The sequence below is a fragment of the Bactrocera tryoni genome, chromosome 3 (assembly GCF_016617805.1).
Source record: "Bactrocera tryoni isolate S06 chromosome 3, CSIRO_BtryS06_freeze2, whole genome shotgun sequence".
Classification (NCBI taxonomy): domain Eukaryota; kingdom Metazoa; phylum Arthropoda; class Insecta; order Diptera; family Tephritidae; genus Bactrocera; species Bactrocera tryoni.
The window spans coordinates 3171697-3188967 of NC_052501.1; the positions used below are offsets into that span (position 1 = coordinate 3171697).

General features: G+C 39.7%; 2 protein-coding genes across 5 annotated transcripts in view; one reads left to right on the top strand and one right to left on the bottom strand.

The window, feature by feature from the left end:
- Positions 1-17271, bottom strand: part of LOC120771793 — a 146982-nt gene that overhangs the window by 124964 nt on the left and 4747 nt on the right. The window lies entirely within an intron of this gene.
- LOC120771796 (inositol-pentakisphosphate 2-kinase) overlaps positions 1-17271 on the top strand; it is a 134300-nt gene that overhangs the window by 108989 nt on the left and 8040 nt on the right. Inside the window, exons 1-5 of one of the 4 annotated variants that reach the window (XM_040099994.1) lie at positions 8717-8932; positions 9119-9861; positions 10010-11006; positions 11491-11637; positions 13916-14016. In XM_040099994.1, coding sequence (XP_039955928.1) covers positions 10376-11006; positions 11491-11637; positions 13916-14016 — 879 coding nt within the window. In that variant the 5' untranslated portion in view covers positions 8717-8932; positions 9119-9861; positions 10010-10375. Of the gene's footprint in view, positions 1-8716; positions 8933-9118; positions 9862-9996; positions 11007-11490; positions 11638-13915; positions 14017-17271 lie in introns of those variants that run through there. The other 3 variants (XM_040099997.1, XM_040099995.1, XM_040099996.1) reach the window with 3 other exon arrangements.

Below are 17271 nucleotides of genomic sequence, written 5' to 3' on the forward strand. Positions count from 1 at the left end.
CAATACAGCATTAAACTAGCTGGAAATTAAATTAAAATCCCCCCGAAAATAAAAAGCTGTAGGAAAATATGAGCTGTCAAAAGTTAATTTATAGTAACAGGCGGTCAGTCGATGTATCGCACCCAACCGCCCGCGAGTGGTGCCCGTACCGAGGTGTGTTTGTGGCCAAAGCGGCCAGCTCGTAGCGGTTCGGTTGGTCGTTCACCCGTTGCATCTGGCGAGTGGGCAATGGCCCCAAAATTTGTGTGAACTTAAATTGCTTTTTGTGCATGAAATAATCACGGGGCTGTTTGCGAGAGTTGGGCGTGGAATGCCAAAGGGTAAAACTAAAATGGCAACCAAATTAGTGAGATGAGTGTCACATGTTGCTACAGTATATAACAGTTTTGTTCACCTAACGGTTGTATGTGTCACCAAAAAATGGTCGAGATAGATATCGGGTTTTATAAATATAAATGATCGGGCTTACGAGACGAGTTGAAATCCGGATATCGTCTGTCTGTCCATACAAGATGTAACTGGAGTAAACTTGAGATATCTTGATGAAACTTGACATTAAATTTTAATTTCGTGATGGTATCGAATATTTGGATCCCAGTACCTATAGTTGACCTTTGACCGAAAATATTGGTCAATGTGTCAGATTTACCAAGGGAACGCTATTCCATTTAATTCTATCTGAGAGAGAATCGATAAAAAATATTAGTTAGTGGCAAGGGCAAGCAGGGCAGTCATGGACAGTAGTTTTTCAAATACTAGCCATATCAATAGACATTTCCGAAGTTGGAATTTGTAACTGTAATTACTGGAAATTTTCTGATGTCGATCGAGAGGAACAATGTCTATGAAATACCATAAAGCTGAAAGTGCTATCGTGGCTTTGCCAACGAGTCGCTACTCAGCAGTGCTTTTGCGCTCTAAGTTTGGATCTATAAATCTCCTTTGGGCTTGACAAGCGCCGATCAAGAACCAGAACTTGTTTAGAGTCAAAACTGCAACCCAAGAGGTTCTCTGAACTATTTGCTCTTATCAAACTCGATATCGCCGCAATGACCTGTTCTAACCCGACGCTGTCCAATAAGCTCATAGATGTTGAGGTTACATAACCTGTGTCATACAAGTTTCCAAATCTGTATTGAAGAAAGCGGGGATACTTCCTTCTCAACTGTTTTGCTTATGCTAGTATGGGGTTTTCTTTATACACATGTACTTTCAGCGAACTTGTTGAAGATGCTGAGATTGTTCTTAATCGCCTTAACAAATTTGTGGTAGGACCAAAGCGCTTCATCGATCTATAACGCCTGATGAACCATATCTAGCAGTTTTGGTAATTATAAGCACCAGCGGTGACAGCTCCTTAAGTGAGATCCTGTGTGACCTTTGGTACGAGGACCATCCTTAGCTCCTAACCTAACGATTGTCTAACTTTTTGATATGATATTTCTCGTACAAATGGTTTTTTAACCCAAAATAGGTCTCAGTCTCGGCAATTTATTTTTCTGTATTCAGGGCTGAGAAGCACCAAAGGACTCTCGGTGCCATATTAATATAATACTGTGAATGTTTAGCAATTTCGTATCCAATTCATACAGTTTTCCGTTGAGCCCGGCTTTGCACAAATGTGATTGGTAGCACTGGAGATATACGACTGCAACGACATCTATTGACAAAATATGAAAAGACGTTTTCGACTACCCAATATATATTTTTAGGGCCTACGACGCTTCCTTCTGGGTGTTACAAACTTTGTTGCAAACTGTTCAGGGTAAATATATAGGGATATATTTTTCTCTGTGTGCTACATTTCACGATTCTGGCTCCACTGCCAGCTCATGGCCAAAATTCACACATCGTTCTTATTATACAATGGAATGTCACTTGGAATCAAACAAAGAAGGAAAACTCTCGCCTGCAAGTTCGAACTGTAAATATTTTACGGCTATAGAAATATCAATACTTCAATCTTCCGGCGCACAAAGATTTGATGGACAGCAAAGGGAACAACAACACCAAGACGGATGTGGCACGTCAACGCCGTCGCCATTAGTTCGGCGCCAACGTCCACAAAGCAACACAAGTGAAGGGCATGGGAATTCAGGACAGCGAGGCGATGCAGTTGATTGAGTGAAAGTCAAGTCGTGTTGTGTCAAAGCCTGTGCACAGCCCAGCCCGCCGTATCCTTTTACAAGTGCGAAAACAGCTGGCTTCCGCTCCCAGCAAAAATATACAGCTGGCGTGGGTATGCGCGCGTGTGTGTGTGCGTGTTGGTGTTTATTGGTTTGTGTGCGGATGACACCACAAAGTGCCAATTCTAACACTTTAATGACTTTCTAATATGCAACACGAGAAGTACATAATTTAGTTGCACGTGGCAAGGCTGCACATTCCATTTTGCCCTCAAACTCTGGCTCCTCCATCTTTTTTAGTAACTTATTTACCGAACCAAAGTCCCAGTGTGTTAGTCAACACCGAAAGACGTGATGAGAATTGCTATGCCCCATATGCCTTTGTTGCAGTTGCATTCTACAGAGGCCTCTCTCACCGGGCAGCGGCAAATGTACAGTGTGCCTGTGTGTGTGTGTGTGTGTGTGTACTTTCATTTATTGGCATTTATATGTGTGTGTAGATTCCAACATTGTCCGTCCGAGTGCTGCCATGGGGAATTGCAAAGTGCGACACGAGCGTCAAGTTACTGCCCCGTAACAGAGCACGTAAAGCTGGACAGCCAATACCTTTAGAGGCCGTACGCAACTGTGGGTCCACTAACAAAACTGTGCACTCGTTTCTCTGTGTGTGTATGGTAGTGTATTGGTGCGGCGTCTGGTGACTATAATGAATAATTTACAAAGGTGTTTGGTGTTAATTTGTTAATTGCTTAAACGTCTCTGTTAAATGTGGAGACTGCCATATTGTATGCCTCTCATTGTTTACTAAACGCCAGCAATCTCATATATTTGCATTAGCACAAAGAATCCTTTCATTTCTGCGTTATGAGATTTTATTGACAAAATACTATACTTGCCACAAACTGGGTCAAGTAATGTCAATGAAGGGGCTGCATATCCTTTTGTGTCTATGTTAAGGGCCATTTTGTAATTGGAACTTAATGGAAGAGGCACTTTGCAAAACTTTATGACTCCTTAAGTTCTTTAGAAGATGAACAAAGTATATGACTCTCAAAAAATATACCAAAACTTAAAAAAATATAACCAGAACTTTGAACTACTTTATTTTTCCATAATATTGTTCTGTAATCTGGTTATTAATGGGTTATAATACTTAGACTTTGTTCATACTATGTAATAACACTGCGAGAATCACTTGAGAATCAATGATTAACAATCGTAGATCTCACCGGCATTTTTGGAATATCAATAGGATCAGTAAAAGCCATTTTGAAAGATCATTTGGGCCTAAGAAAAGTGAAAGAACGATTGGTTCAAAAATCATTATATTTTTTCGAAAAACTGCGTCGCGTTAACGTCTATGAAACAATGCTTTTCGACTACCATAATATCATGAAACGTATAAATACTGGCGATGAGTCCTGAATCTATGCATACGACCCGGTAACAGAGATCAATCAGCCGAATATCGTGGCGAAGGTGAGCCTAAGTCGAAGAACCAACGTCAGAGCAGGTCAAAAACCAAAGATATGTTGATAGTTTTCTTCGATTATAGAGGTGAGGTGCACTCTGAATTCCTTCCTAGATTTTGCAGAATAATCTAAAAATTTTAAAATTATGAACAAAGTCTTACTATTTTTTGCTCGTAGAGTATGTAGTCGTAGAAGTTCTCTAACGCTCTCTCACCCTCTCTCTCATTATTAATTGTTGTGTAAGCCCTGAAAGAGTCCAGTTCAGACTTAACAGTCGAACAAGTACTCTCAGTCTTGCAAATGTGGAATTTCCAGGATTTCAAAATGTATAATTCCTAGTCCTATCTATAGAAGTTGACGAAATCGGCTATGTGGACAAATCGAGGATAGTTTACTATAATGCCGAGAGTCTACGAGAATGTATAACTTTATAATAAGCTTGAAGTTACGGACCAGATTTATCGTTATGTATGTATTTTGCAATCTCTACATAAAAAGAATCGCCATTATGCAGAGCTGCAAAGAAACAGAGGGAGAGAGAAAGGGAAGGGACAGAGACAGAGAGAGAATAGAAACACTTTAAGTGCTAACAGCGTGATATTTTATTTTCACTTAATATATTTATTATTAATAACTTGCATATAAATGACCGCAATAAGATTGAGATTGCAAGCTGAATGCGCACACACATCAGGACACCGCAGCGCCACAAGTGAAAAAATAATAAAAACCGAGCGATATCGATGCAAATAGGTTCCACTCAATTAACCACAAGAAGGAACAGCAATAAAAGACTTCGAATGCACTTCAAAAGTATCTGAACGATGCGACTGTCACACTCCACCGGAGCGCAGGATACAAAGCAGCGAGCCATGCAGAAGAAGAGATGAGGAGACCCAAAGCTGTGATGTGGCGAGCGCCTGCAGCGAAGAACAACAATGTCTTTGACACTCAGCAAGAGTGCAAAAAGCAATATACACACGATGTACGGACGTGTTCATGTGCTTGACACCACTATAAACGCCACAATCGTGCAACGTGATTTGTATTACTACTTAGTTACGCTGCATACGCATGCGCATCCTGTCTAGCTTCAGCACTGGGACACAGTAACCCGGCTAGGCGCTCGTTGGCTTGTGAGGGTATTGTGTTTACATTTCAAGCTTCGTTTCCCAGCGCAAACACACAGCTTTCCAAGCATACTTACAGGCGCAGCCGCTGCCTTTTGCTTTGTAAGTCGGTACAATGCACGCGTGCGCATGTGTGTGTGTGTGTCTAGCGAACACGTCACTATTTAAATGCAACGTTAAATTTGCAATTGAAATGAAATTGTTCGCATGCATCTTCAGCGCGCTCCAGAGTATGTACACAATCGTGCCAATGTCAAAGACGCTTTCGGCATTTTCTTATTGCCAGGCGTCTCTGTGCTCGAAATCGACGTTGACAAAAGACTTTCGATTACTTCTGATTGCCTGCACTCAAGGTGACATCCAGCATTGTTGTGCGCCGGGGGTGGACGTTAAGCGGGCGACGTGCGATATAGACGTCTTTTTGTAGGAAAGAAGCAGGAGAAATATAAAACTAGACGAAGCTAAAGGTCATAGGGTTAAGACGATATTGAATTTGATGTTTCTGAACTGCAGACAGCACATTTTTTAAGCATTAAAATGGAGCTGCAGTCGCTGAGCGCGAACATGCTAACCTGCAACGTCGACTCGCCCTTGAGCTCGAAATTTTCATTTGTCTAAGACACATGACCGTCGCCTTCGTTATAAATTACTGTGACACATAATTTTCAATTACGCGATTAAAGCCCAGTTAACAACAGCGCACCAGTCGTTTTTTCTTTTCGCAACGTGGCGCCAATTGGAGATTCCATAGAGCTCATCATTCCACCGAATGCAATATTCGCCGTGGCCAACGCGCAAAGGACCATAAATCTTCCGCAGAACCTTTCTTTCGAAAACTCGTAACGTCGACTCATCAGATGTTGCCATCGTCTATGACTCTGAATCATGTAGTAGGACGGAAATAATAAGTGCCTTATAGAGTTTGGTTTTTTTCGTCGAGCGAGCACTTAACTTCTCAATTGCTTAATCAACCCAAAGTAGCACCTAGTGGCATTCCGCGTTGGATTTCGAGGTTGGAGGATGGAGTTATGTGTAGAAGTTCACGCAAGTGAGGAAAATTCTCTGATTGCCATTTACTTGGGAGTGGCCAGAAATTATTATTTTAAATATGGATCAAGCAGCTCATGACTTCCGGTTCTAGATCAAGTATCCTCTGGGTAGCCAAAAAACACCCGTTTGAAGGCGAGTTTAAGTGAGAAGGCGAAATATCCCCTCCACAGGATTGTGCGCTTGGATTGGGACCCGATTTTTCTTTCGTGGCAGTGGCTTGAAATGCTATAATGTTGCCATGGCAGTCTTTTCGTGATCAGCAAATGAAGATATGGGCGTGGACTTTTACAGGTTCCATAAAAGGAAAGGAAGGAAGGAGGCTTTCTTAACTAAAGTTAGTATCTCTGCACTCACCGACTGCATTGGACTCTCTTTATTTTTTTAGCAGGTAATACCGATAGATTGCGAATTAGTTTTTGAAAACAGTCTTCACTATGCTGAAGTTCCTCACAATTTATTTCCGAAGCCAAGAAAACTTATTGTTCTGTTCACTATATTAAATTTTTGTATTTTAGTAGACCCCATGTTAACACCTATAATCTTCAACTGCGTCTGATCTTCTTCTTCTTTTTTTTATCGTAAACACCGCTTACGCGGTTATGCCCGAGTTAACAACAACGCGCCATTCGTTCTTCCTTTTCGCTGTTTGGCACCAATTGAAGATTCCTAGTGTAGCCAGGTGCTCCTCCACCTAGTCTTTCCAACGGAGTGGAGATCTTCCTCTTCCTCTGCTTCCCCCGGCAGGTACTGCGTTGAATACTTTCAGAGCATGAGTGTTTTCGTCCATTCGAACGACCTAGCCAGCGCAGCCGCTGTCTCTTAATTCGCTGAACTACTTCAAACTCGTCGTATAACTCGTACAGCTCATCGAATGCGATATTCGTCGTTGAATATGAGCAAAGGATCATAAATCTTCCGCAGAACCTTTCTCTCGAAAACTCGTAACGTCGACTCATCAGATGTTGTTATCAACCATGCCTCTACAACATATAGAGGATGGGAATAATGAGTAATTTGTAAAGCTTGGTCTTTTTTTGTCATCTGATGAATACACCAGTTTATGTTCAAAATTTGTTAGAAATTGGATTAATTCATTGTTGTTGTGCTGGCGTTCAAAATTACTCCCATTCGAAGCGCTTGCAGCCAAATCGTTAATTATCTTTCCATAACAATGAACGAATTTACTACTACAAACATACTTTTAATAATCTCTTAAACGGGAGTTTATCTACAATATTACTGTTGAATGCATAAATTTCTCGAACAAAAATTGGCTTCTGAAATATGAGTGTTTTTGAATAAAAGCAATAACCTTTAAACCGGTCTTGAGGCCAAGCACAAGCAATAAAACTCGGAGCGCACACACAAACATAAAGTGTTTCAACGGAAAACAACGAGATTGCATAACAAATCGCAGCGGCAGATTAAAAACAAAAAATGCTTGAAATTCGCGCGTTCCACAAGCGAACATTTCTGTTTTGGCCTTTGATTTCCCAGCTGCTTTGATAAATACTTCAAAGGATTAAAAGTAGGCTGGCGCATGGCTGGAGTGGGCGAGGGTGGACGGCGGTAGGAGGATGTGCGATGCGCGATGAAAACAATGAACTTGCCCCACAGCCACAAAATAAATTTCCACGTGGCTTCTGGTTGGCAAAGTCATGGACGTCGACTCAGCCAACTAAGTGGCCAATGTCTTCCCAACAACACGGACTCCTTCACAGCGGCCTGGCGTCTTGTTTCAGCGCTCTGAGGGAGATAGGCCAAAGCGGAAACGTTGCAGACACATTTTGAAAAGGAATTTGTGGCCGAGCACAAAAGACTCGTGCCGACAAACCGTCTTTTGCAGAAGAGGTGTGGCTGAGTGAAGGAGTTATTTCGCGGTGCCTGTGCAATATCTGTTATTCTCGGTTTTGTATTAGCTTAAAATGTAGTATTGCCATCGCAACCGCAACACAAGTCATCGATCAGAGGCGGCTGACCAGTCTGAGGGGTTGGCAAGCCAAATTATCTAAATTAGACAAGAAATACAGAAGATATTCGAGCTATGATTTATTTCTCTAATCGCAAACCACTTACTAATCCAAATAGTTCGACTATGGCTATAATTAGATTGCTCTTGTCAAAATGGCAGCTTGCAAGGAAATTTAAATTTAAATTCTCAAGCAATATTTTTCACAATGTCTGCGCCCCTGATATAACTTGAGGAGACGCCTCTGTAAAACCGAGTTGCATACCTCCCACATACCAAAACTTTGCAATAACAGTTGTTTTAATACAGCATTCCTTGGCTGCGACGTGAAGTTAGAACTGAAACAGGATGAAGAAATTCATTGAGAACTAGAATTCGTTGTAAAATTGAATTGGCAGCGGTGTTAATGTCGAAAGGAAATACACCAGACACAAGTCTGGCTAACGTTTATATCTGGTCAAAGAAAAGAAACGAAAGTCAGCGTTGAAGCAATGGAAAAGTTTGTTTGCAGTTTCAGGAAGGGTAAACTTTACAACTTCATATTTGAAGAACAAAGAAAAATTGAGTACTGGTAATCTATTGTTTGGAATCAATAGAGCATTTGAACATTAACTTCTAGAATTTGCAAGTTTTGAATGAATTAGTAACACTCAACTTGCTTAGGTTATGTCATATTAAACAGATCATAATTTCATAAATTTAACTGAAATAATTATAATCGTTTTATATCGACGCTTAATGCACATATGTATATATACCTAATTCATTAACGTTTGACATATACCCTCAATCACCCTCACCCCTTAAATAAATAACAAATTACCCTAATAGTATGGTATTTCCTCTATTACCTTGCATATGCAACACATATGGCCTTAAAAGAATGAAATGTAAACACTGGTAGAAATCCACCTCCAAATTCACCACGATATGTGAACGCCGGAGTGCCGCTAAACAGCTGATAGAACGTAAACAAAATAAAGCAGCTGCAGCCCAAATTGATTTGTTAACAAATTACGAATTGGAACCAAAGAAATATAAATTTAGTGCTAAATAATCGGAAATAACAATACGATTGCGTTTGATAAAAATGCACAATGAGTTCAGTATAATATCTTAAGTTGTCAATAAATTTATCCCACGGATACATGATAAATCAATTCGTGAAACTACAACTTGTTGCCGGTAATGAATAAATAGTACAAGTGTTTATTTTAAAACGATTAATATATTATGTAGTATTTAAAACGAAATCGTGTACATTTATAAGTCTAAAAAAGTTAAACTTTTCAATACTACGTCATTTAAATCAATTAAAATTAGAAATTTGATATTTAGCACGCTCAGTCATTAAATTATTAACAAACGTAGATGCTGCAGCTACCCGTTCCCTTTTGGATAAAGTCCTCGATTTAATTCAAGTTATTATTCGTACATTGCCCTACTAGTAGTTGAAGTGGCAAATAAAAAGTTGCACAAAAATTGGAAAAACTGTTCCTTAATTTACAAACCACATTAACCAATACAGCGGCCACCACGGGCGTCAATGCCACAGCCAATGTGAAGCAGTTACGTCAACAAAAGCGCTTCAAAAGTTTATAACTTTCCTGCAATAGCAAATTGTAACGCTATACCAGTATATCGCTTTGTTCATTTGGAGCAAAAACTTTTGTAAAATAGCTATAAAAAATAGTAAATAAAGGACAAGTGCATCGCAAGCGCAACTGCAACTATAATAGAACTTGTGTATATTGGTACATTTATCGTACATATGTATATACTAGCTGCATAAACTTTAGCTGGTTTAGCCATAAAATACGAGTAAAATGCAATTTGTAGGAAAGCTAAAAACTTTTATTTTGAATTAAACAAAATGGAGTTCACAAATATTATGCCATATACAATCTGCGGAGTAGATTCCACAAGTGAGTTTCAGTCAGTTAACCAGACAGCAGTTGACATCGTATGGACAACTTTCAAGCAACTAACTATTTACTTGCATAATTTCAACTTTTATGTGTTGAATTTAAATTACTTCTCAGAAAACTGTTGTGCGGGTTATTGTTGACCGTTTCCTTACATATACATATAAATTTAAAATTTAAATTCTACAGGTAAAATACTTCTTTAAATTCTTAATTTGTATTAATATTAAAAAATATTTTAGTACAAATTTCAATGTTATATTAAATTATTGGCAACATGATTATTTTGAAGAGCGAATACAAATCGCCTGTAATTTTCAAAAGTTTTAAATTTCAGCCAACATTCGCTTCGTGGTATGCAATTCGAAGGGCACTTAACATAATTTGTCGACGGACATGGATGCGCATTGCACACCATGTCCACCTAATCTGTTTATCTACAAGATAAGCTCTGGCTATGAATGTGACGCTTAATACAACAGAGTATAACAAGCCATACGAAAAATAACAAGAATTACACAAAAAAAAGTAGCAATAACAAAATTAAAACTTTTCAATCCACACACAGACGAGTTGTTTTTTGACAAGTGATATAACTGCGGTTGCAGTTGACCAGCTTCTCCCTACTGTTCCGGCTATATGCTTATCAACGGACATTCAGCTGGACAACTTTAACCGAGAACAGGGTGAAGAGCAACAAAAGATGGCAGCAAACACCAACATTGCCACAACCGACATCAACAAGCAAGGCGAGCAGCCACGGGACAGCACCCGCATGGCGTTTGTTGCCGCATCGCCAGCGCTAGCTCCATCGTCAACATCAGCCTCGCCACAACAAAAGCGACATCAAGAACAATGCTCAACGAAAATATTGCAAGCACTACTGGGTATTGCAGCGCAACCGCAAGGGGAGACACAATCGGACGAGCCGGAATCAGTGGCAACGCTAAAGCAGCAGTGGCATATGGAATTGAGCCAAATTGAGTTGATCTATCGCGCGGAGGGTAATGCAAATTTGGTGCTAGCATTGCCGCAATTTAAAAAAGTTTTGCGTCTGCCAAAAACGTCGAGACTGCCGACAACTAGCCACAGCAACAGCTCCAAATATAACGAAATGAAAATTGGTAATACACAACAGCAAACGGATGCGAATGTGGCGAAGGGGCGGCAAGTGCCCGACAAAGAGTGGCAGCAACATCAACAGCATCAACAACAACAACAAACACAACAACGGCAAACTCAAGAAATGCAATTGCAACATCAGCCAGAGCAGCAAAAACATCAGGAGGTAGTCCAAAGTGCTTCCGACCCGGCTGTAAATCAAAATGCAAAAGGTTAGTTTTTGTGGCAGGATATTATGTGGTGCGCTGTTGTGTCCTGATGGTGGCGTTATCGACCCGCACAACCAGCAAAGCGCCATCAACACTATGCGCATTATTGTTGTGCTAGCAATATTGTTTGGGCAGCGAAGACACACTCACACAAACATTCATGCATTTAGAGGCATAAACAGCTTAGCATTACACCGTGCTGTGGCATTTGCTGCTGCTGCATTGTTATTTCTGTAGTGGCGTGGATATGCTTGTTGGCAAAACTTGGCACGAATCTCTGACGAAATGTGTTTATTTCATTTATTTGTTATAAAATTCCATTGGCTTCGCCGCTTGCAATCGCCACTGGTAGCAGCTGTTCTCCGTGCCAGATTTTGCCGTGCACTAAGCCATCTACATAAATACTTTGACTGCTGCTGCGCATAGTTTTCATTGCTGGTCATTTTATTGTTGGCTAATTTATTTCAAATTGTAACCGCAATTGCAGACTTGACAATGGAGGATTTTGTAGCTTACATCGAGGTAATACGAAAACTACTTGGTAGCGAGTTTGTATTCGAGACCGAGATTGTGCGGATAACGGCGGAGAAGGACATACGGTGGATAAATGAACGGATTCGTGCGGATCGACCAGGTGAGTTGACGGGCGGGTTAGCAATTGAGTAGAGACAAATGGAAAGGTAATAAATTTTATGGAGATTTGCTATGTATACGTAATATTAAACATTTCTATGCCTTACTTTTATGTACATAAGTATATGTGTACAACGTTGTAAATTTATGAGGATGAGTCGATTTGCGTGCTAATTTAACTTTAATTTCTAAGAGTTTTATATTGCAAACTTTGCGGAGTAAAGCTTTGACCAAGGGGTTAATGCGGAAGAGATGCGGAAATTCTCTTTTAATTTAATTTCGAAAAAATGTCTATAATATATTTAAAGCATAAAACAAATTTAAACTTTGTTCGTCTCGAAATTGCTAATCTCAGCAGTTCTGATAGGATCTTACTAAATTGTCATGTTGAATATACATATTTGCTGGAATGGTAAGTAAGTAGCTGTAGGCCTTTAGAAAGCTCTCTCTATCGGCTCTTCTGTGAACCACGTCGTGCTTCTTATGAAGTTTATTAGTCGACAAAGTTTTATCTGTGCAACCTCTGAAATATCGTCAAAATACCCTCGGCCGGTAGTTGCGACTCTTTCCCTATCCCCCATGATACTGATCACCTCTTTGCATGCCCCGCGAACCTCACTCATCTAATACCCCTTTCCCTTTGGTCCGACTCGGTCGAAACAGCACGTTTCCTGGGCCTCCCGCTAGATGACGTCGACGACAACCTGGATAACCCTTACCATCCTAACGGGGATTGATACTCCGTTAAAACAACAACAACAACAAATCTTTCCCTATCCGTTCCCCCCACAGTCGGAACGGACCTGGATTTTTATCCAGCCAAGGACTGTCAACTTGGCACCATTCCTCGAAATTACTTCAAAAATGTTTTCTGCCACTACAACAACAACTCTTTCTCTATTGAATCCTTGCTTACGTCTTGCCACCCAAACAGGGTTTGGATAACGGTTACAACAACTACAACACCAAGCTATAGCGCCTATAACTATGCAAACTTAAAAGAATGTAAGCTCATTGTTGTTGTTTTGCTAAGGACTAATCTCTCTTTAATACCCGTTGCCCTGCATACAAATACACTTCATGTGCAGTTTGTTTTTGCTAGTATGAACTTTCTAAAAAAATAAAACATGTCCACATAGTTTGCACATACGCCATTTGTTATTGTTGGATTTTTGCTGCATCATTCCAAAGCAATACTCTTTTCAATTTCCACAGAATTGTTATATAGCAGCAAGCTGTAATGGGACCACACCACCGCCTTAGTGTTGCATGAATTTTGCTGCACTTGCACATTTTATTGTGCGTCACTTGCCACACAGCCCGCCTTCTGCCTCACCGACCGCCCGCCTGCTGCTTTCTGACAGTCATTGGATTTCGGCCATTATTGCTGCCACAACCTTGCTGCCCAACATCCCGTGCCTGCAACAGCGCATGCAATCGATCATAAAATTCCTCTATGCACTTCGGCACACCGACGGGCTTCTGGATCATAAGCGCTCAATGCAGTGGAGTCACAGTGTGAATGATTGTGGCATTATTGCAGCTGCACATTGTAGCTTATTGTTGCCTCCCATTCGTTTCAATTTCATAAGGCATTCTTTACGACACACCAAACTCACCGGGAGATAAAGGGCCATGATGCAAAAGAGAGGGAGATATAGAGCGGGAGAGGTGATAATGTTAGGTGCTGTTTGGGAGGCGTTTGGGGCATTCCCAGCTGACTTATTAAGCGTTTTAGTACACGCCAACCGAACAATGACAACTAACAGCTGGTGCAAAATGCCGCACGCTGGCGGCTGGGGTGGCGCTTGAGATGGATGGCGGTGGTGTGGTGAAGCAGGCGGTCATGTGGTGTGCGGGTGAAGCGCTGGCGCGCGGCTGAGTGACACACGTGGTTGCTGCAAACCTAATATTTCAACAATGTTAACTTTGTTGTGCATGCTGCCTCAGCTAATGCCACGCTGTGTAAATAGTACACATTCAGTGGGTTTAGCTGTAGCCATAAAGTAAATGCGTCCATATTGTGCAATATCGTAGTAAAATGCCCATTTCCTTAGAAATGCTGCACTCCACTCAACACTCACACCAGTACGTTCTTTTCAGCATTTTCATCAATTGCATTTTTTACTATATTCTCTCTTTTATTTTCTTTTCTCTTTCATTTCGATTTTCATGTGCTTTTTTATCGGTGCTTCCGTTTGCGACGTCTTCCCTCGGCACCTCGGCGCTGGAACTACCCACACATCGACTCGTTGGCGCTGGCGCTGGCGCTTTTGCAGCTTATCGTCGTGATAAAGAATTTTGTGGGGAATTCGGTTTGCTGCTGCCAGATGCTACACGCTTACCAATAGCATTCGATATTTTACTTTCCAATTTGCAGGTGAGTTTGGCAGCGCTGCCGTTAGATGAATTATGATGGTGTTCAGCTGTAATGCTGTTGCATGGAATTCCTCACACAGACACACACCCATACACATCTATGTAAATCCCTGTTACCAGCGCACCTCGATTATATCAGCGTTCCGGTGTTTGTTGGTGCTAGATCCACTCTCGGTGGGTATTGATTATAAATACTGTTTTCTGATATATTTTTTGTTTGTTTTGGTGTTCATAGAACTACACCAATTTCGGCTTCTTTATTGCGCCATCGGTGCAACGTGGCCATGCAACAGTGGCAATAAATCATCGCACTTGTTTTTCTCTTTAAACCGGAGTACAGCGGACCCAGTGGTTTATAGTTCGAACTAAAAAAAAAACAAAAAAACACATAGAAGGCAAGATTTTTGTGCACAAAAGTGATCGTTAACCTGGTTTAGGAGCATATTTCGGTGCAACGAGCATTTTAGCAAATTTTTAATGGCTGTGCCGTGGAATGACTTGGCATTTTATTACACTGGCTTAAATTTTTTTACATAGTTTGGTGAAAACAAAAATTCGCTTTATTGAGCGTTTATATGTCGAAATCTATAAAGTGGCAATTTATGGGCAAAAACAGCAATTTTCTAAAATTCCAGGTAAAGAATATTTGCGTACGATAGTTTAGGTAATGAAAGTTGTGATCAGTTTCTACGTTTTTCGGAAAATGTCCCGGCAAATACATATACAATAACAACTTCAAGACTAAGTATTACTGTCACTTACTTCCAATATTTAATTGATTATCAACAAATAAGGAAGGACTTAGTTCGGATACAACCCAACAGTTTATACTCTCGTAATTGTCAAAGATCAAAACCAGCGACATATTTCTCGCTGAGAGCAGGAATTAGTAAAAATGGTTACGAAAGTATTTTTTATTCGACGAAATAATGAACAAATCGCGATCATAATTGGCACCTAGCTAAAATCATAGGCCATGTCCGATGTATCAATATTAATATTATATTAAGGGTTGGAGCTTGGACTGAATTCATTCATATAAATATCGCAATACATTGGGACAAAAAAGCACCCGGAAATTGTAATTAAATTCCCCTTAATTGACCTTAATTACTAATCCAAATATGAGCGCGATCTGTCAACCAGTTTGTTTACATCAGCTGCTTAAGTCGGTACACTTCAGTAGTGCGTTGTGATTTTTAAAATGGGTAAAAATATTAAACCTTGAATTTGTCTCAAATTTTGTATTTCTAACCGTAATATCGTGTGGGAATCGTTGCAAATGTTAGAAAAGGCTTAAGGTGATTCGTTATAGTAGAAATACAAGCCTACGAGTAGCACAAAGCCTTCAAAGACAGTCGAGAGATCGTTGAAGACATGCCTCGATTTGGAGGAACTTCGAGCTTTCAACTGAGGAAAATACTAAAAAAGTAAAGGATATGATGCTTAAAAATCATGAGGCAAGTGTTAGAGAGATGGCAAGGGAGCTCGACATCTCTTGCGAGTCCGTTCGAATGATTTTGGTAGATACAAGTATTTTGGGTATGAAAGCTTCTTGCTCTTCTTGCCCGAGTCATCCCGATAAAGCTGAATTAAAAAAAAGCATTGTAAACATGTATTTTTAGACATGCGTGATCTTCTAAATTTCGATTCCACATTCATGAAGAGCATTATAACTGCCCATAAGGCATTAGTTTATGAATTTGACATGCAAACATGTCAACATGTCTTCGGAATGGAACCCGCTTTCAGTCGATCGAAGAGATAGAACAAAATTCGCTGAAGGAACTGAAGGCCATCCCAAAAAGTGCTAATAAAAAGTGTTTCGAGGATTGGATTGGATCGTTGGCAAACATGTTTTACATCTGATGGGTATAATAATTATGGGGTTATAGGCCGATAAAATGAATGTATCGAATAAAATATAAAATAAGTAGGCGTGGAAGTAGTCCAAAATCGCCTATTTTCACACGGTAACATAAATATACTAGGGTAGTATTGTCTACCGAATTTGGTTGCAATTGGTCGAGTCGTTACTGATATTTAAGATACTATCATCTTAAAGTCATGCCCTTTGTCCAATTTTGGTACTGGTTCCTTTAAAGAATTTTATGCCGGTATTCTGCTTGTCACGATTGTCTCATGTCTCTAATTGTTACACTCGCAATTTAGTCTCTGTTAGTCAGGAGTCTCATTTTGGTATTCTGGCAGATACAGTATACTACTATACTATACTATTAACAGGCTGTTCTACACACTTATAGTTCTCGTCGGTACTAACGAGAATTTTTTTCACTCCTAACTTTTTATTTTACAACCCTTTCTTTGCTAAAATAAAAGACTTTTTTCCGCCATTTTGTTATTTTCCCTTGAAATTTAACTTCAGTAGTTCCGACCAGAATGATATGTCTATAGATTAAGAATAATCAAGAATATTTGAATTCGGATAACCTCAAGAGCCAAAATCACCCGGCCACCCACGTGCATTTTTTTGAGGTTCCCACTTCGAGTGACAATAATAATTGTAATAAAGTATTAAAATTTTACAAATAAATATTTTTTTTTTATATTTTCAATATGTAAATAAAAACACTCTAAATATTCGAGATAATTAATTTTTATTTTCCTATAAAAAACCACCCTCCAAAGAAGTCATGAAAATAGGCATAAGTTACCTTAAAAAATTCTGATGTGTAGCACGAAAGCCGTAAAGGCCACCTTGAAAAAGAGTATTAAAGTATTAAAGTAGCACATACTCAAAAAAGCTTGGAAGAAAATAATTCGATTTCATAGCTCTAAACATTGAATCTCCCTTAATATTTAGGTTACGTGGGAGCTTTAAACTGGTTACCCTTAACTTGCTCCTCGAACAAAGCTTACAATGCCTTAGCAACTAAATTTTTACAATGAACTAGAGGGCGAGAGTTTATATCTATCCACCCTAAATTTAACTTTTAGTTTACCAGTTTACAGGCTGTTTCTTACTAGTTTTGGGTTGCTAAAACCGAAAATGCCAGAAGAAATTTCCTAACACGTAGGATTTTTTTTTTATTGTAATCAAGAAATTTGGGGTTAAATCACCATCATTTTCTAAAATTTTTTCCTCAGATTTGTCGCGTAGTGTTATTTGTAATTGAAGAGATCGTGCTGAATATGAAAAAGAGGGTTAATATTCTAGTAGAGAATATCAAAAGTAGTGAATGATAAATGAAAACCCATAACAATCAACAGTTGCTCATAAAAATTATAATTATGG